The following is a 24,517-nucleotide window of genomic DNA, read 5'->3' on the forward strand; positions in this document are numbered from 1 at the left end:
TTCGAAATCTAAGGATTAGTACTTGATTCTCAACTCCCCGTATATTACATCGATCTACCAATCGTGCTATACACCCTCGTGTCCATCGCATCACTCTATCCCCGAGAACCAACCCAAGATCATCTTCGGACGACCTTCACACTTTGAACACCCTCAAGATGAGTGACACCCAGAGAAGTCAACAAACAAAACAACCAACATTTGAGGCGTAGATGTTGATTGACTGGCTCATTTCTTAGGGCTACAGTTTGTTTGTTTGAGTTGATGAGACTGAAGAGCCAATTTTTGGTTGGTTGATTGATTGAATATTGATAGACTTAAGGTTCTGAAGGGACGTTTCTATGACAATTCTGCAGGCGGCTCTTCCCACGTTCCTATCGCAAACTCTTCCGTGAGCTCCTCATCAGTATGCTTTGCTGCTGTTGTCGTGCTTGGTGTTGTAAAACCTGCACGAGTCCACCGTTGCAAGCACACCAAAGCAGCCAGTAACTGCGCGCCAATTTTCCGCCTTTGTGGCTCAATTATATCGCCAGTTCCCGCAAAAACGCGCTCACAATCAGAGCTGGAGGCGGGTATAGTCAACACGTCGATCGCCAATCGTGAAAGATGTGGATACTTCGGCTTCAACGATAACCAGTACTGTACAGCTGTTGGACCCTCCTTGTGTTGATCAGACGTCCACATAGGCTCTTTTAACCAGCTATCGTACTCATCCTCCACCTCCAATGTATGCTCGCCGTCCTCATCTAGTATAGCGTCGATAGCGTCGTCAAAGCTGCTCATGGTAGGTTTTGGCGCAGGGGTTGGTGTTGTGGCAGCAGCGGCAGGCTTGTAGGCAGCCCAAACCCGCAGAAACTTCGCGTGCGCGGTGCTCAATTGTGTAGGTTTGTCGCGCCAGAAGCGCTTAGAGTATGTTTTATATCGTGGATGTAGTGCCGTAGCTGCGTAGTAAATGGGACTTTGGAGGATCTTAGTAAAGTAATTGCTCGCTTTTCGCCTCGCGGCTCGCAGGTTGATCGGGATGTGATCTTCGGGCGCCTCAGATGGCTCGTGGTTGACCGATTCGTATGGCCGAAGGCGTGCATCCAGCTCAGTTATCACACTCTCAAATACTGGGATGACCTCGTAGAGTGCGCCAAAACGGCCACACTTGCCGCGGCCTTGGAGGCGATCTGTAGCAAACTTGAGCGGCTGCAGTATCGCCATGTACTCAGTAATCACCGCCCAGTCAGCCGCCGTAAGGCCGTCTGACCTCATCCACCGCGGCACATCAGGCAGCTTGTTTCCTCTAATAGCTGCCTGTTCGTCAGCCTGTTCAGTCTCGCGAATGTGGTACGTGGCGTATGCGTTGATAGCTTGTTGGAGCTGAACTCCGCGCTTAAAGCAGTCGTAATAGCTGTTCCAACGTGTAACACACGGCTTAATTGGCTCGCGAGTGCCGCCGCTGGCGCCTGTGGGCATGCTGTTAACTGCCTCGCGTTGGCAATCTTCAAAAATACTCCACTGCTTCGGCGTGTTGATGTAGTTGATAATATCAAGATACACGCCAAGCGGTCCTTCTTTCCGCCACTCCTTCATGTAAAAATCCTCCATCTTTGTGTTCTCCAGGGCGTTGTTATACGCGTCAGCATCCCTCCCGAACATAATCGTTTGGCCAACAAGGTTAAGTATGTGGCAAGCGCAGCGGAGGCGGCGATCGGAGGCAGAAAAGTGGTACATCGCGGCGAGTTTGTTAACAGCGGTGTCGTTATTGTAAGCGTTATCGAGCACAAAGTAGCCGAGTTTGCTGCGATTAATGCTGAAGGATTGCAGGATTTTGGTTACAGCGTCAGCTATCGCCTCACCAGTGTGGGCACCCACCAGCTGCGGCAGCGCGATGGGTAGGTCAACTATCGCGCCCTTACTGTTGGCGTAGTGAGCAACTACAGAAAAGAAGCCACGTTTGCCGCCTTTTGTCGTCCACCCATCGAAGCTTATATGTACCTTGCTCTCGGCTTCAGCCAACGCGCGCACCACCTGAGGCCGTAGCCAACTGTACAACCTCATCACGAACGCTGACACGCTGTTATGAGACCTCCATAACGCCGCCTCTGCCTCAGGATTAGCAAGCCTGATCATCTTGCGAAAAGCCGGCGTCTCAAACTCGCGGAGTGGTCTGTTGTTGTCGACCAGCCAGAGCGCAGCTGCCTGCCGAAATTCTTGTACGTCGAAGTTTCCTATAGTCTTGTACGCCTCTAGACTAAATTTGACACCGCTTAGAGCTGCCTGACGAAGTGATTGTTGTCCATGTTTGCGGAGAGGTTTGCTTAGGATTGGACCATCTTTGCTGAGCCGATGACCAGGTTTATCAAGCTGGAGGTGCCCGTTGGCGGCAGTGGTTGACTTCGTTACTCGGTGTACACCATTAGGTAGCTTATGAATATGACAGTACTTGCACACAAAGTACAACTCATCTGGGTGGTGAGTACCCTCCTTCCAGACACGCCAGCCGTGTTGAAAAATCCAGCTTGCCTTGCCTCGTGGAGTGCTCAGCGGCGCGACAAACCCCTTTAATCGCGACCAATCGACGCCCTCAAAGTCGCGAAAATCGACGCTCACAGCGCTATCCTCCTCCACCGAAGCCTCAGTGGCAGCGCTAGAGAAAGCTAAAGGCTGTACAATAGAGTCCTCTGGCTTATCAAACATTAACTGCGACTCCCAGGCTGGCTCATCAGTGAGCCGAGAGGCTTGTGAGGCAGCCAAAATAGGCAGTGGTGATGCCCGCCGAGGGCGCTCCTCGGGTTGTTGTACAGGCTTACATGGCGGTTCAATAGCCCGTGTGGGCGGCTCGATAACTTGTGTAGGCGGCTCTGTAGGCGGATCCGGCGTACTTTCTGGCAGCTCTATCGGCTGGGTTGGCTGGCTGCCGTCACCCAACAGCGCTTTGAGCGTAGGTTTGCGCGTACGTTGTGCTCGCTTGAAGGGAGTATCAGCTTCTTCGGCAGCCTCGGGCTTGCGTTTTGCTGGTATAGAGGGCATGGATAAGGCTAAAAGTAAGCCGGAGCCGCGAGAAAGTAAGGTGTTGTTAAATGTTATAAGCCTGATGTCAGTAGCACTAGGAATAGAACATGTGTGAATCGTGTTGTGTATTGTGCTACAGGAATTGAGATCTATGTCTCTGCCAGCTAGCGTTGTGGGCGCTAAGCCTCGTACGTACTAGCCTGGAGTGAGTGAGAGATGGGATGGAACCTAGGTCATATAACTTACACGCGAGTAGGCTTAGTAAGCAAGATCCAACACTAAGAATTCGTCGTTGAGCAGCTATCCCAGAGGCCTCACCTACAGACTCCGCAACAATCAATCGATTGACATGATTGATTCCTATATAGGTTAAAGAATTACTTCATTAGGCAGCCTTTAACCTAGATAGGAATCAATCATGCCGATCCGATTGATTGTTGCGGAGTCTGCTCACCTAGGTATCCCCCTCCCTCGCTTACTATCAAACAACACCAATCCTATCAACATTTTGTTCTCAAGATTGGTTGATTGATTGACAGAAATACAGTGGCTAACTGTTGGTTAGTTGGTTGGCTCCGAATCAAACAAATCAAACAACAATATTGATGAGATATTGATTACTGACAACCTTGGTGACACCCCGATGAACACACCTAACGAAACTTCGTCAAGCCGCACCAAGGTGGCCAGACCCGATCTATTTCACGGCGATCGACACAAGCTCGAAGACTGGATTCTCCAGTTCGATCTCTTCTTCAGGTTTGAAGATGAGAAGGTCGACCCTACTGATCGTGGACTGCTCATGGCAAGTTACATGCGAGGAACTGCCGCCACCTGGATCAAGCCTTACCTCAACAAATACATGGACGACAACGATGACGACGACGATATTGAACGAATGTTTGAAGACCATCCAACCTTCAAAGACAAGCTTAGACAGCAATTCGGAGTCATCAACGAAGAATCCAAGGCAGATCGTGCAATCCAACAGCTCAAACAAACCCAATCAGTCGCCGACTACGCCAGTATCTTCCAGGGGCATGCCCTGAAGACCGACTGGGACGACAAGGCATTAAGGGTTATGTACCGACAAGGACTCAAGGAAAGAGTCAAAGAAGAGCTCATGCGAAGCGGCGTGGCAATCAACAACCTACAGGATCTCATCCGAGAATCAATTCGTATCGACAACGCACTCTACGAATTGCAGCAGGAAATCCGACCGGTTAGAGCCAACCAGTCAGTGCAACGCACAAAGGGACGATTCTTTAAGAAGAAACCAGGATATCGGACGACACCCGGAGGTATTGTACCCTCCGCCGGTAACAACTGGCACGACCCTGATGCAATGCAACTGGACAACATCAACAAAGGCAAGAGTTTCGGAAGGAACGACAAGAAGAAGCCGTATAACAAGAAGGAGATCACTTGTTATAACTGTGACAAGAAAGGTCACATGGCTAGGGACTGCCACAGCAAGAACAAGGTGGTTAGACAACTCAACGTTATCCACAAAGCAGTACCCACTGAGCAACACGAGACATGGAATGTCATATCTAAACCAACCATCGAAATCAACACGCAGGAAAGCGTTTTGGGATTGGATAACCTCACACTCGTGGAATCAGACTCAGAAGAAGAACAGCCCTCTTCGGAGTACGACATGCTCGAAGACGAGTCCAAGGACTTAGAGGCTACGGAAATCGACCAGACCAAATTCGGCAAGATGGCCATGTTTGAAGGAATCAACAGGCCACCCACACCTTATATACAGGAAGAAGAGTTCTACAAGCTCGCAGGACAAATCAACCAGCTACTACGACACCTCAACAAGGCTAATATCGAGTACGCCTGTGAGGAACCCAACATTATGGCTGCTATGCGACAGGACTTCTACCGATTGTCACTAGAAGTACAACAAAATAAGGAAAACATTTCAACCGAAATATTGGAGTTCCTACCAACAACATGGGAACTAAGCTGGATCGAAGACGCAATCCGATCATGGGAAGAACCAACGTTGCCAATCTCGGAAGAAGAGAAGCAAGAGATCTACGACGAACTCTGCCAGACCAGGAACGACTGGAAGACCTTCCAACACGGCCACAAGAGAAAGGCCAAGGACATCAGTAGATCAAAGGAACACGACTACTGGATGGACCCTAGGAACCCAGAACATGAGAAGTTATCATGGGTTACATGCATTCACGACCATTGCAGAGTACACTACTCGGATAAGTCCGGATCAGGATGGTTCCCGGAAGAAACCAAACGATCGTACCGCTGCAAGTGGCAATTCTTCGACTGCAAAAACGACCTATGCCCAATACATTTATGGGACAAAAGGGAAAAGACATACTTCCCAGGTCACGACAACCCCGAAGAAATTGATCAGATGCAAACAGTATGGCTAAAAGAATACGATGAAGGAGACGCTTGGGAATGTCAACAACCCAACTGGCAAACGTGCCTTAGCAAAGAATGCGACCTTCATGCGATAGCCAAAGGATTCCATGGATTTGGAAATCAGGCTTTTTTAGGCCAGCACCCGGCCCAGAGCGGCCCGGCAAGGAGATTAACTCAGTAAACTCCTTAGACCTCATCAAGCTTCAGGTGAAGCTTGAAGGGAGGTGGATGAAGGCACTAGTAGATTCGGGATCACAAGCCAACTACGTTTCAGCGCACGCAGCGTCTTCAGCCGGACTGAAGCCACTACGGAAACAAGAAGCTTACCCACTACATGTGGCCAACGGAGAGCCAATGCCAGGTGAACAAGAGATCACCCACGAGGTCAGACAAGTGACGCTCAACATCCAAGGACACCAAGAGAAGATAGACCTAGATGTCTTCGGACTAGCTACCCACGACATCATATTAGGACTTCCATGGTTACGAGAACACAACCCACGGATCGACTGGAAGTCGAAGATGTTCTCATTTGAGTGCTGTGGAACGGACGCAACCACAAGCCAGCCTACGCATTGTCAGAGTACGATGGTAGATGAGAGGAAACTGAATAACATCGCAAAGAAAAAGCGAGCCTCGACAAAGGACGGCCTTAAGAAACAAGGGTCCGACTCAGCAGACGCCGGAACGGAGCCACCGGGTCGACAGACTAGAGTTTTGGAGAAACGCGCAACTCCTGAGATCCCCGCAGAATACAAAGAATTCGAACATCTATTCCGGGAAGTGGCAGATGAACAAGCATTGCCAAAACACCAACCCTGGGACCACAAGATTGTCTTACAGGAAGGAAAGAAACCGACTTTCGGCCCAATATACGGACTATCGGAAAAAGAATTGAGCACGTTACGCGACTACATCAAGACAAGTCTAGCAAAGAAATATATCCGACCATCGAAGTCACCAGCAGGATATCCAATCATGTTTGTCCCGAAGAAAGACGGAAAACTACGACTATGTGTAGACTATCGCAAGCTCAACGACATCACAATCAAGAATCGATACCCCCTACCGAATATTACAGAATTACGGGATCGATTATCTCGCGCAGAGATCTTTACAGCATTAGATCTTCGAGATGGATACCACCTAATTCGCATAGCGAAAGGTGAAGAGTGGAAAACGGCGTTCCGATCAAGATACGGACACTACGAATACACAGTTATGCCGTTTGGACTCACGAACGCCCCAGCAACGTTCCAGGAACTCATCAACAATGTGTTAAGAGCACATCTAGACATCTTTGTCATAGCTTATCTAGACGACATTCTCGTCTACTCCGAGACTTTAGAGGACCATGTTGAACATGTCAAGACGGTACTAAGGGCCCTTGAGCAGTTCAACCTCCGACTCAAACCAGAGAAGTGTGAATTTCACAAGACTAAGGTCAACTTCTTAGGCTATGTAGTAGGAGCGGACGGAGTACAAATGAGCGAAGAAAAGATTCAGGTTATTAAGGATTGGCCAACACCGACAACAGTTGTACAGATACAGTCCTTCTTAGGATTCTTGAACTTCAACCGACAGTTCATCAAGGACTTCTCAAACATTGCCATCCCTTTGACAAAACTCACAAGAAAGGACGTACTCTTTAAGTGGAGCAAGGAAGCAGAGAACGCATTCCAAACGCTTAAGAAAGCAAGCACAGAACCACCATGTTTTCGAATATTCCAAGCAGGACACCCATTACGCTTTGAGACCGACGCATCGGATCTCGCGCTAGGCGGATGCGCAAGTCAATTGCACGAAGGCAAATGGCACCCCATCGCCTACTACTCTCGCAAATTCTCAGGACCAGAAGAACGATACGACGTTCACGACAAGGAGCTACTAGCTATTGTCGCATGCTTACAACACTGGAGAGTATACGCAGAAAGCTGCTCGGAACTTACGATATACACAGATCACAAAAATCTAGTGAACTTTACGACTACCAAAGTACTCAACCGCAGACAAGTAAGATGGTCAGAACTACTAGGACAATACAAGTTCAAGATTGTGTACACACCAGGAAAAGAAAACGGTAGAGCAGACGCTCTCAGCCGTAGACCAGATATCGCAGGCACCAAGGAAGTCATCGACACCGCGATACTCAGGGTTAACGAAGACGGATCGCTAGGACCAGCAAAAACGCTGAACGCCATCCTCCACATCGGAAACAATGTACCGGAAGAATTGCAGGAAGCAATTATTCAGCAACACCACGACGACCCTGTACACGGCCACCCGGGCATTACCAGAACAATGGAACTCATCAGACGCAACTACGAGTTCCCAGGAATGAAGGAAAAGGTTACCTTATTCATCGCAAAATGTGCAGAATGTCAGAAGAACAAACACGACACACACGCACCTTACGGCGAGATGCAAGCGTTAGAGCTACCCACAGAACCTTGGGCAGACATCTCTATGGACTTTGTCACAGGTTTACCAGTCTCAAGAGACCCGGCGACAAACATAGGATACAACGCAATACTCGTTGTAATCGATCGATTCACCAAGCAAGCAGAGTACATTCCGTTTAGAAACGATTTCACGGCAGTACACCTAGCTCACATCATCAACGATCGAATTATCAGACATCACGGCATACCAAAGTCAATCATAAGCGACAGAGACAAGCTCTTCACTTCAAACTTTTGGACGACACTTTTGGCCGCGATCGGTACAAAACGCAAGCTATCAACAGCGTTTCATCCGCAGACAGACGGACAGACAGAAAGAACGAACAGAACTATGAAAGCATATCTCAGGATATACGTCAATCATCAGCAAACCAACTGGGTTTCGCTTCTGCCTATGGCACAAATGGCATACAATAACAAGCTTTCAGAGTCTACAGGACAGACTCCGTTCTATGCAAACCACGGGAGACACCCAAATCTCTTTACACGCACACTTCCAAGCCAGAAAACGGAAGCAGCCATCGCCACAGCCGAGGAGCTGAAGGCAGTACATGAGTTGCTACAGAGCAAACTCGAGACAGCACAACGTCAAAGCATTTCATATGTCAACAAGAAACGAAAAATGGCACCTCAGCTAAAGAAGGGGGATAAAGTTTATCTACGCACGAAGAATCTTCGCACGAAGCGACCAAGCAAAGGACTCGACAACGTCAAAGTCGGACCATTTTTGATTCTCAACCGAAAAGGACCAGTTACGTACACACTCGATCTTCCACCAGACGCTAGAATACATCCCAGATTCCATGTAAGCCTCTTAGAACCAGCACACCCAGATACGCCATTACAGAAAACCTTCCACTACGAAACGGAAGAAGAAAACGAATTTGAAGTCGAAAACATTGTCACACACAGAGTTGTGGACAACGGCACCGAATATCTAGTCAAATGGTTAGGATACCCAGACAGCGAAAACACATGGGAACCAGACACCAACCTCACAAACTGCCGACAACTACTTCAAGAATATAAGAAAAAGACATACCAGACAGCCTCAGCTAGAGGAAAAAACGGGAGCATCGCCAGGATTCGCGGGCGACGCGAGCGCATCTAGGGAACCAAGGGTTTCCCACATCATCGGCGAAAACCCCACCAAGGCATCCGCCACGGGGCAATTCATCGACTCTTGCGCATCCACGTCATCACCACCATCGCGCAAGGTATTCGCCAAACATATCGCCTTCTTAGCAGCGCGCTCTTCGGCCTGCTTCAAAATCTTCTTATTTCGCATCAAGCGCGAAATCACCTGAGCCAACAACTGCTCATCCTCCTCCACCTTCTTTTTATACTCTTCACGAGTCTTATCTAGGGACACCCACGACATGTTTACACATGGATGTCCTAGACGAGTACACTCCGAACACTTCAAACGCTTGCCATCGACTTCGGGCATCGCGACGCACTGACGGTTATTCGCAAAACAGTAATCGCAGGATACGGGCGCAAGGAGGCCGTTTCGACGAATCTCAAGGGCAAGGCGAAGATGTTCTTTAGACCTGGGGACGGACATCGTCAGACACAGGCGCACGGACAAGCTTGAGGACAAGCTTAGGAAGGAAGGGGATGGTGTTACGAACCTGTGGGAAGGGGCACGGCGGTTAAGTTAAGGAGCGTCGGCGGGATAGCTGACCCCTCCATATGTGACACGGGAACTTAATCACGTGACCTCCTCGGCTTGGCATGCACGAGGAAAAGTCTTGGCACACCCCTCGTACATACGCCACCGAGGAGTGCTCCTCGCGCGTCAGCCACCGAGGAATCCTCGGACTCCTCTGAGCGAGGACAGCGAGCACCATAGGTATATAGCATTAGGCAATGAGCTCCTATAGCTCATTGTGTTCAACTTCGAAATCTAAGGATTAGTACTTGATTCTCAACTCCCCGTATATTACATCGATCTACCAATCGTGCTATACACCCTCGTGTCCATCGCATCACTCTATCCCCGAGAACCAACCCAAGATCATCTTCGGACGACCTTCACATATTGTATTGACTAAGGAGCTATTCACACGTTCGTAGATCCGTGTTGCGTGCAGCTGCGTCCAAGCTCCCCGCTAGGACCCACCTGCACGTGTCACCAATCATGTGACTACTCCTCCGCTTGATACCACCAAGTCACTTACGGACTGTATTCTCAACAGTTTTGGCTTTTCTTCAAAAGATATCTCATATCTGTTTGATGCCAGGTGCTAAAGAGCAGTTTGGTGTGTAGAAAGAGGTGTAACAGCGGGCTCTTATGGCAAAGGAGAGGTTTTGTATCTTAGTTTTATACAGTGTCTTTCTGTGGGTCTTCTAGTGGCTGTCCTAGGTACCACTTTCTTGTTCCTATTCTAGTACTAGTAATAAAAGCTAGGGTTGCTTCTATACCTGTGCTAGTGTAGAGTAGTAGTGGTAGAGTAACTGGCCGGTGTTTTAGTGATTGTAGGAGCGTTTTTCGTTGTTCTTTGTATAGGTAGCAATGGAGTAGGAGGTGTTTTGGCGTTTGGGTATTCTGACAGCTGCAGAGATCAGACTCTCGTTTCTTGAATCTCTTTAAATAGGAGTTGAAGTATCCGTGTCCTAGCTTAAGAGAGTATTTGTTGGAAGGTCTATAGCACTAGTGCTGAAAGGAAATAACGATAACTAGGAATGCATTCTGTTCGGTGATGGTGATTGATTTATTACGAACACAGCTGCTACGAAGGTATACCTAAGCTCTGCGCAAGGTGGGCCGAAGTCGGGCCGAAGTGTCCAGCAGCCGACGTCTCTACCGATACTCACGATCCGACACTGGAAGTCTTTTCTTTCTGGGTAGCTAGTAACTCTGCTTGTATCGGTAGTGACAGTATGTGTTGATGGTAACTGTGTGTAGCATCAACCATCAAAGCTTGTCGGCCTCTGCACCCATCCCTCTACTCGGACTGTCAGCTTATTGCCGTCAATAAAGCGTTCAAGAGCGCGGTTTGGCGATGCCTTGGTGAAGGCGTCTGCAGGATTGTCTTCACCATTGATCCAGCGGATCTCCGTGATCTCGCGACGCTCATATGATTGGCGCAGCGCCATGATGTCGATCATGAGACGCTTTTCCTTCGTCGTCCCAAGCTTTACTAGGCACTCGTACAAGGAGTACGAGTCTGTACAGATAACCAAGGGAATTGCAGGTAGTCTAAGTCGTTCTGTAACTATCCTCAGCGTGGTTGCAACTGCAATGCCTATGTCAAAGCCGTTGACCATGCCGTAGATCTCTGAGGCCAGTACGCTCCGTGTGATGCGCTTGCATTTTGTAGAGCTGTAGTGGATCACGTTGCCCTGTATTGTGAAGGTGTTGACGTCAATAGACTCGTTGACGAGCATAAGGACAAAGCCTAGCTGTGAGCTGAGGTCCTTGTTGTTGGCAAAGGAGCCATCCACAAAGACCATCAACTTGGCCTCCATAAGATTGACAGTGACGTAGCGCAGGCCACGATCGAGATTCTCCATCTGCCATTTCAGGCGTTTGTTGAGTGCCTTGATGTCCTCGTCTGATGGTTGCTGAGCTTGAGCAGCGACGGACAGGTCAAATGACGCCTCTGGTTGGCATGTTGATGCGATGTACGCTCCGCGGGCGCGCTGCTCGGTGTACTGTTGCGCGCGGTCGGGTGCCCTGATATCCACAAGCCTGATCCTTCCTCCTTGTCCTTTCTGCCTAAGGGTCAAGACTCTGCTGGCGTCCATCGTGAGTGTACATCCATTGAAGTCTAACTGCACTTCTGGTGTCAGCCTTGCTTTTGGCTTTGACCTGAACTCTGCCTTCTGGATCTTCTTCTCTTCACGTGACGAGAACGCTGGTGTCCCGAGCATGAGAGTGTCGTCTGTCTGCATGCCAACGATGCCGAAGATGCCTGCGTCGTCTCTGTTCGTGATCAATAGGCATGGGTCGTACGTCGATGTTGCCATGTCCAGTTCCTTGCAATGGTGTCCGTGATACGTTGTCCACCAGTGGACTCCTGCCTCAGCGATTCCATACAGCGGCTTGATCACATGGAGTAGCGTGCCTTCTGGATATCGATGGACTAGCTCAGTAGGAAGATGTGCGAGTATCGTCCTCTTCAGGGTTGTCTGCGCCTGGGGATACGCCTGCGTAATGTCACGGAGCTCGATGTTCATTCCGCGTTGTACCATCTCGGGCGCCAGCGACATAATCAGGCGCTGGCTACATCGCTGTATGGTTGGAGATTGCGTCAGAATAGTCTCCTTGCCGTGGTCCTGGTAGCCTTGGATAACTAGGCGGGATTTCTCATAGGGCTTGGTTGTCTTTCCCTTGACCTCACGTACTAGGCGTGACTTGAAGATCCGGATCTTGCTGTGTAGCCTCTCGTCGTATTGCTCAAATTTAAAGACTCCACGACCTACGAGGTCGCTGATCTCTTGGTCATCAGACGCTTCAAAGGGGGCGCCTGAGGTTGTGATCACTCCATCGTTTCGTAGCTTGATAGCTAGCTCAAGATCGTCCTGCTCCTTCTTGGTGATGTACGCGTGCGCCTTCCGCTTGTTCTTTGACCCTGGAGGGCGGCCTCTCCTGCGTGGTTGCACTGCCGGTGGTACTGCTACCGGCTCATGCGGCTCATTCGGCGCGTGTGGCGCATCGGGGTCGCTCCAAAGGTGGTCCGGTCTGTAGTATGGCTTGACGACAGTGGATCTGAATGTCGTTGGACCATTGACCATGTCAACAGTGACGTTGTGGCCATCTGTACTGGCGATCTTGTACGGGCCATTCCAGCCATCACTCTCTCTCCATACTAAGACTTCGCTCTGGAGTGGGAGCGCGAGCATGTCTGCAGTGGCTGGTCCATTGCGGGTGTTCAAGGCGTCTGCAACTTGGTGCTCTGCCGTGATCTTGCGTAGGGCTTTCGTCGCCTTTTGAATAGCCTCGCTGCGCTTGACCATTGACGGGGATGGCGGTGACTCTGCAGTCATTCGTGGGTACGCTCCAAAGACCAGTAGCGTCGGGACTAGTCCATCGGGGCCAGCAGTATCGTTGACAGCCTTCACAGCCATCTGGAGAATCGCGTCGTCGGACATAGTGTCAGTGAGTTCTGCATAGAGTATGTCCCATGCGCGGCGTAGAGGTGCATGGTACCTCTCAGTTTTGCCGATAGACCAGTGCGCCTCCGTAGGTACTTGCTTGCATGTGACTCCCATGATCTTTGCTTCTGCGCGGAACTCTGTGCTTGCAAAGTTAGTGCCTGCGTCATGCGTGATAATGTCTGGTGGTCCTTGATACGTGTCGATCCATAGTATCCGCAGTGCTTGCCATGTTTCTTTAGCTGAGATAGCGCTAAGGAACCTCGCGCCTTGAAACGCTGTTGAGGAATCGACCACATGCAGTACAGGTTTGTTGCTCAGGTACATCACATCCACCAGGATCTCATAGTTGAAGTGGTGATCATCCTTGAGAGTGAATTTGAATCGGCGCGGTGCGGAGCTGTGGAGCTGGCAGTGGTGGCAGAACTTAGTGACTTCTTCTAGGGTTCTTTCTTCGAAGTCGTTATGGCCAGCATCCTTTAAGAGCTTAACAAGTCGCGTGACAGCTGGGTGTCCAAATCGTCGATGGAGCCGTCGCAACTGTCTCTGTCAAGAACACAGTTGCTCTCTCTCTTTTGTTCAGATGGAACCAAGGATGTCCCCATTTGCGAATTACAGGGATGTGTACGTCACCCTGGACTAGCTCATCTGTGGTGTTGTTAAAGTAGACCTTTAACCTGTCCATGTCTGCAAGGCACAATAAGAATGGTGTAGGTGCGTCAAGCACCTCAAAGTTGATCGTCCCAATGTCTGTAGAGACCTGTGCAGTGCCAATAGATGATGTAGCCTCGCCCTTGCCGAATTTGATAGATGCCTTTCCTGCTGTAGACGTATCCATCCTAACTGTAGGATCTTCCCTTGTGAGTGCAAGGTACTGCTCCTTGCCAACTGTGGATACGTTGGCAGCGCCTGTATCCGGTAGGATCCCTTGGTACACAGATCTTGTGTAGCGGTCTTCAAGCAGGAACTGTGACGCTGGCGCTGATGGCGCGTCTTGGCGGTATACGTCGTCGCCAGAGATGTGGTGCAAGAACGCCTGATCTGCAAGGCATTGCTCCGTGAAAAACTGGTGTTCAAGGTATGCTTCCGCGACGTCGTCATCGTCGTCATCCTCGCAGTCTTCCTCCTCTCTCCAGCCTCTCTGATTGTACTGGCTAGTGTGCTCGATCCCTTCGTATTCTGCAAGATGTACGGAGAAGTCCTTGGGGGCTGTGTACCTGTAAAGTATAGCGTAGAGAAGAACTGTGTACGGGCAGCCTTGCGCTCTTCGTCTGTGTGGTTGGTAGACCAGCATCCTTCCTTCTGGCAAACAAAGCATTTCTTCCTCCAGCGTGGCTTGAATCCTCGTCCGTTGTCGTCGCGCTGCTCGCCTCCTCGATATGCTCCTCTGGATCCGCCTCTGAATCCTCCTCCACCTCGAGATCCACCTCGGATTCTTCTATTGCCGTTGTATCGGCGATCTAAGTAATATTGGTCCTCTGTGACCATCTGGGCAGTGTGTTGCCGTGCAAGGTGTGTCTCAACTGCAGAACGTAGGTCTGAGAAGAGTCCTTCACAGATTGTGGCTGGTTTGAACAGTGCCATCTCAAGCTCTGGTACTCCTCGGCAGGCATTGATGACAGTGGTACGTAGGGCATCCTCGCCCTCAAAGTTCTTGCCAAGGGCACGCTGGCATAGCTGCAGCTTGTCAAGCAGGATCTGCAGAACCTCGTGTAGTCCCTTGTCGGGGTTCTCTGTGCGGGTGCGAGCGAAGGTTGTAGTCGTCCAGTCTGTGTAGTAGTGCTGGTGATGGACGTCATGGTCGAAGTGGTTTTTGATTGCCATGTACGCATCAGCAAAGCTGTCATCTCTCTCTACAACCTGTATGTAGAATGTCTCTGCACGTCCGGTAAGGATACGGGGAAACACTGCGTGAAACTGCTCTTCTTGGATATCTACCTGCCAGCAGATGCTGAAGAAGATCTTGATCTTATCGTCTAGGAGATCGTACGCATTCCCTGTATACTTGTTGCTATTGTCCCATAGCTTAGAGAACTGCGTGATCGTATTAGCGTCGAGTCGATCGTTGCGGGACCATCGCGGCGGTAGCGTCTTGTACGGGTCGTATGGTAGTTCGGGTGGTCTGTTAGGGACGCGGTTCGTTGGCTGTTGCGGAAATGGCGTGACTTCGCGATATGCAGTCGCTGGCGGCCGTGTCTGTAGTTGCGCACGCCCTTGTTGCGGCTGCGCGGCCTGCTCCCACAGTTGTCGATGCTGAGGCCCTTCTAGCGTACCGCTCATGTGTAGCGGCTGTTGTGGCTCTATTGTTTGGGAACGGCTCTGGACGCCTTGTCTCACTCTATACTGCTCTTGTTGCTCGCCCTGCGACGGTCGTTGTAATTGCGACGGCTGTGGTACTTGCGGTGGCTGTTGTAATTGCGGCGGTTGTTGTAATTGCGGCGGTTGTTGTACTTGCGGTGGTTGTTGTACAGCTGGATAGACTGTGTGCTGAGTGTCCTGTTGGCGTTTATTGCTCTGCTGGCGCTGGTACGCTTCGGACTGTTGGTCGAATTTCACGGCTCGAAACTCTGCTGGTTCCCATTCAAGAGTATTCTCTATACCTAGAATGTTGTAGAGAGAGTCCGCCACCCTGGCGTGATTGTTGCCAGTGTATACTCCCCGGTGTCGTAGCACACTCTTAAGAGACCTTAGTGTACCACGCTCAACCTTGCTAAATAGCTCCTTCGTCCATCCTTCAAAGTCCCATTTGTAGTCAATGAAGAGGTCATCGTCCCAGGCCATTGACACATTGTAGTCGTGGATAGCTTTAGCGACCCACGTTGTTGCGTGTGTCTCATTTGCGTCCGCCGGTGCGGGTACACCCCAGAGAGCTGTATTGATGACCTTGAGTGCAACTGTGTATGGACAGTTTTCCATAAGTTGTTCCGCGGTAAATTTGGCCCATGGTGAGTCTGAGAGGTGTTCTGATTGCTCATTCTGTAGTTGATTCTGAGCTTCAGCAGAGTCTGCAGAGCTTATTTCGCTTTGGTTATCCGCCATCTTGCTAGCGGGTGTTGACGCGTTGTCGGTGTTGTTGTCTCGCTGGTTGGTCGTGCCAGCGCTTGTTGTTGTACGTGATCGGATCGTCCGGAGACGCTCGTACGGTTGAGTTGTATTGCGTTGCTGACGCGCTCTGTGTTCGCGGATTAAGCTAAACCAGCAGCTGTAGAGGGAGGTTAAGAGTGCTTTGTGTTATCTCTGCCTCGCTCTGTTCTTAGCACAGAATCTTCTCCCGGGAGTATAACGTCGTGCGTCAGGGAGTTCGTCGAAGATGCGGTCTGTCTCTTCTACCTTGCTGTCTGTGATCGCCTTAAGCAATCACTGATCAGTGTTGGAAGGTCTATAGCACTAGTGCTGAAAGGAAATAACGATAACTAGGAATGCATTCTGTTCGGTGATGGTGATTGATTTATTACGAACACAGCTGCTACGAAGGTATACCTAAGCTCTGCGCAAGGTGGGCCGAAGTCGGGCCGAAGTGTCCAGCAGCCGACGTCTCTACCGATACTCACGATCCGACAGTATTATTATTATTATTATTATTATTATTATTATTATTCCATTTAGAGTCCTTTTCAGTCAGAGACTATGCAAGACTTTGGCCTAGGCCGTTCTATATAGGTGTTTTCTATGAGTAGTTTCTTTGGGGTAGTACAGTTTGGAGGATGTTTTGCGTGCTCCTATTCTAGAGTAGATCTGGAGTAGGCGCTAGTGCTAAAGAGCAGTGTGGTAGATAGAAAGAGATGTAGCAGCGGGCTCTTATAGTAAGAAATACAGTTTTGTTAGTTTTATAGAGTAGCTCTCTCTAAGGTAGTGTTATACAGTGACTGTCTGTATTTCTGGTGGTTGCCCTAGGTGCCATTTTCTTGTTCCAATTCTAGTACTCGTAATAAAAGCTAGGGTAGCTTCTATGCCGGTGCTGGTTTGGAATAGTAGGGGTAGGGTTACTGGGGTATGTTTGATGGTGTCAGATATTCACTCTCATCTGGAATACTGATGAAATAGGTAATAATGGTGATGATATTGATTGTTGATTGTTTGTTGGTTCTGTCTACGGTTGTGGGCACACCTGGGGGGGTGCCAAGCCTTCCTGTGATCCGATTGGCTCTCTCAGATGCCGGGTCGCGCTAGTCTAACCCAGCGTCTGTACGCTCTCATCTTCAACAGTGCTATTATCTGACACACCCCTTCAGCTTGGACGCTCTTCACGCTTGCAAGCTGGGCACTTAGTCCTACTCAAGGCTTACCACGAGATTTTCAAGTTTCTCTTGAATTTCTTCGAGCGGTGCCGAGTTTCTCGCCAGGATTTCCTTAGCGGGGACTAGTCCTAGTTGTTCTAGGAATTCTGGCCATTTGTTTGGTGGCAATGATTTGGTGAGACCGTCGGCGATCATATCCGCGGTAGGTATGTACTCTACGGAGATCCGGCCTGTCGACACCTCCTGTCTGATCCAGTGATTGTGTATGTCGACATGTCTGAGTTTGGTTTGAAGCTTTGAGACCTCCTCGGTGACTAGGCGAATAGTCTGTTTGTTGTCGCATTGAATAGTGATACTAGGGGTGTCAAGCTGGATGTTCAGCTCCTTGAGGAGACGGGACAGGAATAGAGCTTCCTTAGCCACTTGAGACAGGGCGAGAAGCTCGGCTTCTGTCGTTGATGTTGTAACAGTGTCTTGTTTGTTTGCTTTCCATGCGATGAGTCCATTAAAGAGCTTAATCGCGTAGCCTTGTGAGCTCTTCCTGTCTAGGGTATTGTCGGCAAAGGAGGCGTCGCTGGCTATCTGCAGTCCAGTGCCTCCTCCAAGTTGTAGCGCGAGGTGTTTTGTCGCTAGTAGATATAGAAGAACACGGTCGGCAGCGTTGTGGTGCTCTAGTCCTGGATTGGAGAGAAAGCGGGCGAGCCGCGACGTCGCAAAGGCGATGTCTGGTCTGGTAGTTACAGCTGCGAAGAGGAGTGAGCCTATCTTGCGCTGGTATTTGTTGATCTCTGATGGGCAGGCGAGCCCATCTCTAGGGAGTAGCTCGGCAGTCGCCATCGGCGTGTCGTGTCTAATGTCGGTACGGTCGGCCAGTCTACTGATCTTGTCTGCGTAGGCCGCCTGCGACAGTTGGATCGTCCTTGATTTGCGATCTCTGATGATCTCGACGCCGAGGAACCATTGTAGGTCATTTCCTCCTGTGAAGAGGTACTTCTCCTGTAGGCGGGCAATTGCCTGCTGGGCGGATTGCTCCATGTCTTTGTGGTATGCTAGTATGATGTCGTCCACGTAGAAGAAGATAATGATGCCGCCTTTGATGAGACAGCAGGGCTCGTGCGGTACTTCTTGGAAACCGAGTTCTTTGAGAGTGCTTGTGAACTCTTTCTGCCAGAGGAGCGGGGATATGCGCAGTCCCACAGTCCGCAACAATCAATTAAGTGGGTCCTAGAAGGTTCAGATTGGATTGATTGATTACCGCTTTAAGCCTAGTAGTTACCTATAGGAGTTTAAGCCCTACCTAGATAGGTAAGTGGGTCTAGGAGAGTGACCGGATTGAATTGATTGTTGCGGAGTCTACGCAGTCCATACAATGCCTTGTTAAGCTTGAGTATAGTACCTGGCTTCTGATGGCCGCGTGGCATTCTCATGAATACTTCTCGGTCTATTGTCGCATGCACGAAGGCGTTTGTCACGTCGTACTGTTTGAGCTCTAGGTCGTACTTTGCCGCAATTGCGGTTAGCATTCGGAACGACCGGCTTGCGAGTGTTGCCGCGTAGGTGTCTTGCGATGTGATGTTTCGCTGCTGATCACCGCGGACGACTAGTCGTGCCTTGCACTTGAGTAGTCGGTGATGCTTGTCAAGTTTGTAGGTGTATACCCACATGCAGTCCAGGATTTGTTGTCCTGTTTGCTTGATTTTCTTTATAGGGATCTCTGTCCATGAGTTCATTTGATGGTGGCTTGCCAGATGGGACTGTTCTGCTTCTTTGAATAGTTCTCCCATTGGGTGGTCCTCAAGCTTAGTTCGGCATGTTGGCAGAGGTGGTAGCTGACTGCGATGGGGCTTCAAGCCTTTGGCGAGCATTCTCACAATCGCAGCCTTGTCCATAGCTACTCCTCTGTATTCTCCAACCTTTCCGGCCTGGGTACCCGCCATGAACGCTGCTGCCCATGGGGCAGTCTTAGGGGTTCCTTGTCGATCCTTCTCATCTAGCGATGCTCCTGCCATTAGCCGCGCGAGCAACGCTGCGGGTGGCGGTGTCGCCGGAGGTGTCGGGTAGCTGTCCCGGATTTTTCTCCCTTGATAGTATCCTGGCTGGTCGCCCTCGCTGTCCTGAGCGAGTGACTCCTCCGGTGGACTGTCCTCATAGAAAGACTCCGTCTCTGGTTGCTGCGCTGGTGTTGGCAGCTCAATGGTCCTCACGTGTGTCGCGATTTCTTCTAGCGTATTGTGCATGAGGTTGTCCATTAGGTCTTCGGTTTTGCCATCGAAGATTGACTGTTCGTCGAAGACAACGTCTCTAGTGCTTATCACTTTGGCGAGTGACGGTATCCAGATTCGGTAGATGTTTGATGACCGGTATCCGACTAGGTATCCGATCCATGCCTTTGGGTCGAGGCGTTGTAGGCGCGACTTCCCTCTGTGGGTGTCGTCTGTCATGGCGAAAGCTTTGCAGCCATATGCCTTAAGATGAGTGAGGTTTGGTTTTCGGAGAGATGTGACTATTCCGTTGCTAAAAGCTACTCGTGTGAAGAAGACTTCGTATGGTGTCTTCCAGTGATTGTTGTAGTTTGGGGTTCTGTTGTAGAGATAGACTGCGGCTCGAGTGATTTCTGGCCACAATTCCCAAGAGAGATTGGCGTCAAGTCGCATTGCGCGTGCCTTCTCCTTGTTCACACCCCCTGAGCGCTCGGCTCCACCGTTTTGTGCCTGTGTGTCTGGGGCTGAGGGCTCGACTCTGATGCCCTGTGTTGCCAGCCATCGCTCGACATCTGGCTTAACAGTTGTGATCTCGTTGTCAGACTCTATGGTCTTAACGGATATATTGTAATGGTTCTTCATAAATGAGAAGAAAGTTGTGAGCAGCCGGATAATAGACTTGGCTGTCCGGTTGTCGGTAAAGTATAAGTCCCATTGGAGGCCTGAGAAACGATCGGTAATGAGCATTTGGCTCTTCTCTTTTGTGATCGCCTGGACTTCGTATGTATGGAAGTCGATAGCAAGTCGCTCTCCTGGGCCTTCGTCGTTTGTTCGCGGTAGGCGTCGTATCTGTCTCTTGGACTTGGCTCTTCCGCAGGAGTCGCATTGTACTGTCGTCACCCCTTGAACTCGCACCCCCTCAGACTGCTGCACGAGATGCTCGATTGCTGCTGGTCCCGGGTGGCCGAGTCTCTTGTGCCACAGCATCGCTGAGGCCTTCTTTGGTCCTCGCTGCGTGCGTGCTGTGATGGCTTTTGTGTGGACAAATGCCTGGGCTAGAGGATTGTACTCTAATACCCACTGGCCAAAATTTTCTAAGAGGTTGCCAATAACTTGATCGTCTGGTCCTCGTAGGTTGGTTGGGTTTGATTTGGTATCCCACCAGATTCCTCTCTGCCGTAGCAGTCGGAAGGACACTAGATTGCATACGATCTCTGGGCAGATTGCCACATCTCGCAGCACTAGCTTTGTTGTCCTATGCTGATGTTGCAGCGTGATGTCTGTGGTCCCGTATCCCCGTATCCAAATCTTTATACTACCAGCCCATATGTAGTCTCCTAATGATGACGGGCGGTAGTTGTATATCCGATCTGGATTGTTTGTGATGTGGCACGTCGCTCCTGAATCCAGAATGAATGATCGTGCGAGAGGGTACGTGTGCTCGGCTGTCCCACTCCGTGCGATGGTAGTGAACGCGGCGTCTACGTCCGTAATCTTTCGTCCTTCTAGTCATTCGATTGGTGACTGAGAGTACTCCGGCGTTGGTGTATGTGATTGTTTCAGAGCTGGCGTGCGTGTACGGGATCTGCATTGTCCGCGGATTAGCCCTTGCAGCTGTGTATCATTCTTACATTTAAACTGTACTAGTTCATTTGTAGCTTCATTTGGTGTCCACCACTCTGGCGCTAGGTCTGGATTGACATAGTAGCATGCTCTGAGTTCATGATATTGATAACACGCTGGGCATTTCTGCCCGGAGGTAGTCCCTTCACTTTGCGCTGAGGACCGCTTCTGTGCTGGCTTTCTCATGGCTTGTGAGGTTTGTGGTTGTTTACGAGGACGTCCCCGATACTTTGTTTGCGAGGTATTCCCCGGATTCAAGTTGGTAGATGGCGCGGTGACCCCACTGCTCGGCGTCCCGCGCAGTGGCTGGTAGGATGCACCTCCAGCGAGAGTTGTATCATCATGTGTGCTTTCATCGTAAGCTGCCATAGCTGCTTTGTGCTTCCCTGATCTAAAAAGGGGATGGTGCATCATCATGTGCTCTCGGAACCGATTCATCATCTCCTTTCGGCTCATCCCAGCTGCCCATCGTCCGTTCTCTTGGAAGTTTACGGCCCAGATAGGTGCTGTTTTCTGGACGGCCACCAGAAAGTCCTTTGACATCGCATCAAGTTGTGACACTTCTGGTACGCTGTATACTTCAGCTTCCGTGGCGGCTTGGTCATATTCCGCCAGCCACGTGTCCCATTGATTTGGGGTCCTCATTGGTTTGAGGGATGCTAGGTATCTTTCTCTAGTTCGCTCCTTCTCGGTGCGATCGCTCACTCCAACTGTAAGCTTCAAGTTTATAATCCACTCGCGAAGTGTCTTGTCTGGGAGACAGCATGTGCGTAGTAGGTGCGGTGACACGCTTGATTGAATCAGGGTCATGATGTGCTGGAAGCTTGACTGCTCCTTTTCGTATTGGTGTCGGTCGCTTTTGTACTGCTCCATCGACATGCGATAGTACTCGAGGTCTTCTTTAAACGCTTTCTGTCCGCTGTTCGATAGTTCGCTAAGTCTTCCTGGCTCTTCGATGCCAGAAGCTGCTTGGTAGTCAGCAAGGATTGGGATTCTAAGGTCGGTAGGCCTCCGGAGGGGCTGAGTAGTAGTCTTTGGGTCAATCTTATCCCAAATATTGTGTGCTATGCAACGCGCTTGCAGTTGTAGCATCCAACCGGTGTAGTCTGACTGGTCGCGTAAAGTCACGGTCGCGTCGCGGGTGGTAAATGTCGTCATTTTGGTAGGTAGGTAAAGATAGTGAGACTCTTAATTGTCAGATATTCACTCTCATCTGGAATACTGATGAAATAGGTAATAATGGTGATGATATTGATTGTTGATTGTTTGTTGGTTCTGTCTACGGTTGTGGGCACACCTGGGGGGGTGCCAAGCCTTCCTGTGATCCGATTGGCTCTCTCAGATGCCGGGTCGCGCTAGTCTAACCCAGCGTCTGTACGCTCTCATCTTCAACAGTGCTATTATCTGACAGATGGCTTGTTTGAGTTCTTTTCGTTCTGTTTTATAGCGCCGGCATTCTAGTAGTAGGTGTGCTGGAGTTTGGATTTTATTATTATTATTATTATTATTATTCCATTAGAGTCCTTTTTCAGTCAGAGACTATGTAGGACTTTGGCCGAAGGCCGTTCTATCTTGGTTTTTCTAATTTACATGGTTTTCTGGTATGGTTCGCTAATATGGTTTTTGGCTTTTCTACAAAAGATAGCTTGTATCTGTTTGTTGCCAGGTGCTAAAGAGCAGTTTGATAAGTAGAAAGAGATGTAGCAGCGGGCTCTTGTGGCAAAGGAGAGGGTTGTGGTTTTAGTTTTATACAGTGTCTCTCTGTAGGTCTTCTGGTGGCTGTCCTAGGTACCATTTTCTTGTTCCTATTCTGGTGCTAGTGATAAAAGCTAGGGTTGCTTCTATACCTATACTAGTGTGGAGTAGTAGTGGTAGTGTGACTGGGCGATGTTTGATTGTTTGTAGGAGCGTTTTTCGATGGTCTTTGTATAGATGACAGTACAGTAGTAGGTGTTCTGGCGTTTGGATGTTTTGGCAGGTGCAGCGGTTAGAGTCTCGTTTCTTAAATCTCTTTAGGTAGGAGTTGAAGTATCCGTGTCCTAGCTTAAGAGAGTAGAAAGCGCTAGAGGTTACTCTTTTCGTGTTCTGTGGCATTTGGATAGTTTTGCTGATTTTAAGAGGGTATTTGGCTGAGTAGGTAGCTTTGTTTAGAGCGGTTGCTCTTGCTTTGTATTTCTCATACTCTTGGCGTTGTTCCGTTTGTTGTATCCTTTTGATTGTCGTGCCTAGGTAGGCAATGCTCTTTGTTGTTGATCTGGGGTCCTCTTTGGTTGCTTCTTTTGCTAGGTAGTCTGCTCTTTCGTTTCCAACTATATTGTTAAGCCAGTTGCCACGCGCTGGAACAGCTTCTGTAGCGCTTTTGAGCGCGCTGCTCTTCTCCAACACGCTGTTAATGCGTACGCTAACCACCATATCGATGCTACACGAACAGCAGACTCTTACGCTCGCACACACAACAACAAGATGTCTGACGCTCCAACTTGGATGAGATCTGATGGCCTTTCAGCTAGCGACTGGCAGGTGATCACTGAGTATATTGGAGTGCTCCGGCCGCTGAAGGAGGCCACGCTGCGGCTCGAGGGGCGTGGAAAAGCTGGCCGTTTTGGGGCAATATACGAGGTCATACCAGTGTTTGAGTACCTACTCAACGAGTACGAGGCCCGTGTTAAATCTTATGAGCACGTCGACTACGAGGCAGCTAACGCGCCTGAGGATCACCTTGCTATCAATCTTCGTGCCGCGTGGGCAAAGCTTAACGAGTACTACTCAAAGCTTGACGACTCAGTTGTATACTACGCTGCTGTTACACTACACCCATACTACAAGCGGTACTGTGAGCGCAGCTGGCGCGACAAAAGCGACTGGCTACGCTCATCAAAACAGAATTTTCAGCAGCTTTGGGCAACGTACAAGCCCGTCGCTACCTCCCCGAAACACCGCAAAGCTCGCCTGCCAAACGCTATCGATGACGCAATTGCAGCACTTGCAGATGACGACTCCAGCGATAACGAGCTCATGGATGAGTACGAGCTTTGGAGCCGCCTTGAGCCTAAGTGGACGAGCCAGCAATTTGCTACTAACGGCCATCCTATCCGCTATTGGCTGAGCCTACGCTCCAAGTACCCCCATCTCCACCGCTTTGCTATCGACGTTTTGACTATACCAGCAAGTAGCTGCGAGTGTGAGCGCATGTTTAGTGAGCTTGGTGATCTGTTAGAGCCTCGAAGGCGGAAGATTGGAGCTCAGTTACTTGCTGCACTTCAGTGTATACGGGCATGGATAAAAGTAGGTGTAAAAGTACCGCCTAGGACAGCTGAAAAGCGTCTGACTGATGATGAGATTGACCACATCTACAGCCTCTGTGAGTGGGATAAACCATTAGAATAGATCTTCAAACAATCAAACACCAAATCAAACACCAAATCAAATACAAGAAAAATTATCAAATAACAAACAAATCAATCATGACTCTAGGAAAACGTCAAAC

The 24,517-nt window shown here is 49.8% G+C and overlaps 9 protein-coding genes across 9 annotated transcripts; 3 read left to right on the forward strand and 6 right to left on the reverse strand.

Moving 5' to 3' along the window:
• Window positions 1-339: 339 nt before the first annotated feature.
• On the reverse strand, window positions 340-3,018 carry PtrM4_056870 (Dimer-Tnp-hAT multi-domain protein; the record flags this gene model as incomplete). Its single annotated transcript, XM_066105284.1, has 1 exon — window positions 340-3,018. The coding sequence occupies one exon, from the start codon at window positions 3,016-3,018 to the stop codon at window positions 340-342; it is 2,679 nt and encodes an 892-aa protein (XP_065963911.1).
• Window positions 3,019-3,898: 880 nt separating this feature from the next.
• On the forward strand, window positions 3,899-8,011 carry PtrM4_056880 (uncharacterized protein; the record flags this gene model as incomplete). Its single annotated transcript, XM_066105285.1, has 3 exons — window positions 3,899-5,441; window positions 5,594-7,941; window positions 8,003-8,011. 3 exons carry the CDS (start codon window positions 3,899-3,901, stop codon window positions 8,009-8,011), a joined length of 3,900 nt encoding a protein of 1,299 aa, XP_065963912.1.
• Window positions 8,012-8,259: 248 nt separating this feature from the next.
• Window positions 8,260-8,976, forward strand: PtrM4_056890 (uncharacterized protein; the record flags this gene model as incomplete). The annotated part of the gene is made up of 1 exon (XM_066105286.1): window positions 8,260-8,976. One exon carries the CDS (start codon window positions 8,260-8,262, stop codon window positions 8,974-8,976), a length of 717 nt encoding a protein of 238 aa, XP_065963913.1.
• Window positions 8,977-10,778: 1,802 nt separating this feature from the next.
• Window positions 10,779-16,007, reverse strand: PtrM4_056900 (Med15 multi-domain protein; the record flags this gene model as incomplete). The annotated part of the gene is made up of 3 exons (XM_066105287.1): window positions 10,779-13,508; window positions 13,585-14,009; window positions 14,186-16,007. The coding sequence occupies 3 exons, from the start codon at window positions 16,005-16,007 to the stop codon at window positions 10,779-10,781; spliced, it is 4,977 nt and encodes a 1,658-aa protein (XP_065963914.1).
• A 1,232-nt stretch (window positions 16,008-17,239) lies between these two features.
• PtrM4_056910 (uncharacterized protein) lies at window positions 17,240-18,241 on the reverse strand (the record flags this gene model as incomplete). The annotated part of the gene is made up of 1 exon (XM_066105288.1): window positions 17,240-18,241. One exon carries the CDS (start codon window positions 18,239-18,241, stop codon window positions 17,240-17,242), a length of 1,002 nt encoding a protein of 333 aa, XP_065963915.1.
• Window positions 18,242-18,492: 251 nt separating this feature from the next.
• Window positions 18,493-20,394, reverse strand: PtrM4_056920 (uncharacterized protein; the record flags this gene model as incomplete). The annotated part of the gene is made up of 1 exon (XM_066105289.1): window positions 18,493-20,394. The coding sequence occupies one exon, from the start codon at window positions 20,392-20,394 to the stop codon at window positions 18,493-18,495; it is 1,902 nt and encodes a 633-aa protein (XP_065963916.1).
• A 572-nt stretch (window positions 20,395-20,966) lies between these two features.
• On the reverse strand, window positions 20,967-22,188 carry PtrM4_056930 (uncharacterized protein; the record flags this gene model as incomplete). Its single annotated transcript, XM_066105290.1, has 2 exons — window positions 20,967-20,992; window positions 21,039-22,188. The coding sequence occupies 2 exons, from the start codon at window positions 22,186-22,188 to the stop codon at window positions 20,967-20,969; spliced, it is 1,176 nt and encodes a 391-aa protein (XP_065963917.1).
• Window positions 22,189-22,776: 588 nt separating this feature from the next.
• Window positions 22,777-23,442, reverse strand: PtrM4_056940 (uncharacterized protein; the record flags this gene model as incomplete). Its single annotated transcript, XM_066105291.1, has 1 exon — window positions 22,777-23,442. One exon carries the CDS (start codon window positions 23,440-23,442, stop codon window positions 22,777-22,779), a length of 666 nt encoding a protein of 221 aa, XP_065963918.1.
• A 51-nt stretch (window positions 23,443-23,493) lies between these two features.
• Window positions 23,494-24,417, forward strand: PtrM4_056950 (Dimer-Tnp-hAT domain containing protein; the record flags this gene model as incomplete). The annotated part of the gene is made up of 1 exon (XM_066105292.1): window positions 23,494-24,417. The coding sequence occupies one exon, from the start codon at window positions 23,494-23,496 to the stop codon at window positions 24,415-24,417; it is 924 nt and encodes a 307-aa protein (XP_065963919.1).
• Window positions 24,418-24,517: the final 100 nt, after the last annotated feature.

Source organism: Pyrenophora tritici-repentis, chromosome 2 (genome assembly GCF_003171515.1).
Source record: "Pyrenophora tritici-repentis strain M4 chromosome 2, whole genome shotgun sequence".
Classification (NCBI taxonomy): Eukaryota; Fungi; Ascomycota; class Dothideomycetes; order Pleosporales; family Pleosporaceae; genus Pyrenophora; species Pyrenophora tritici-repentis.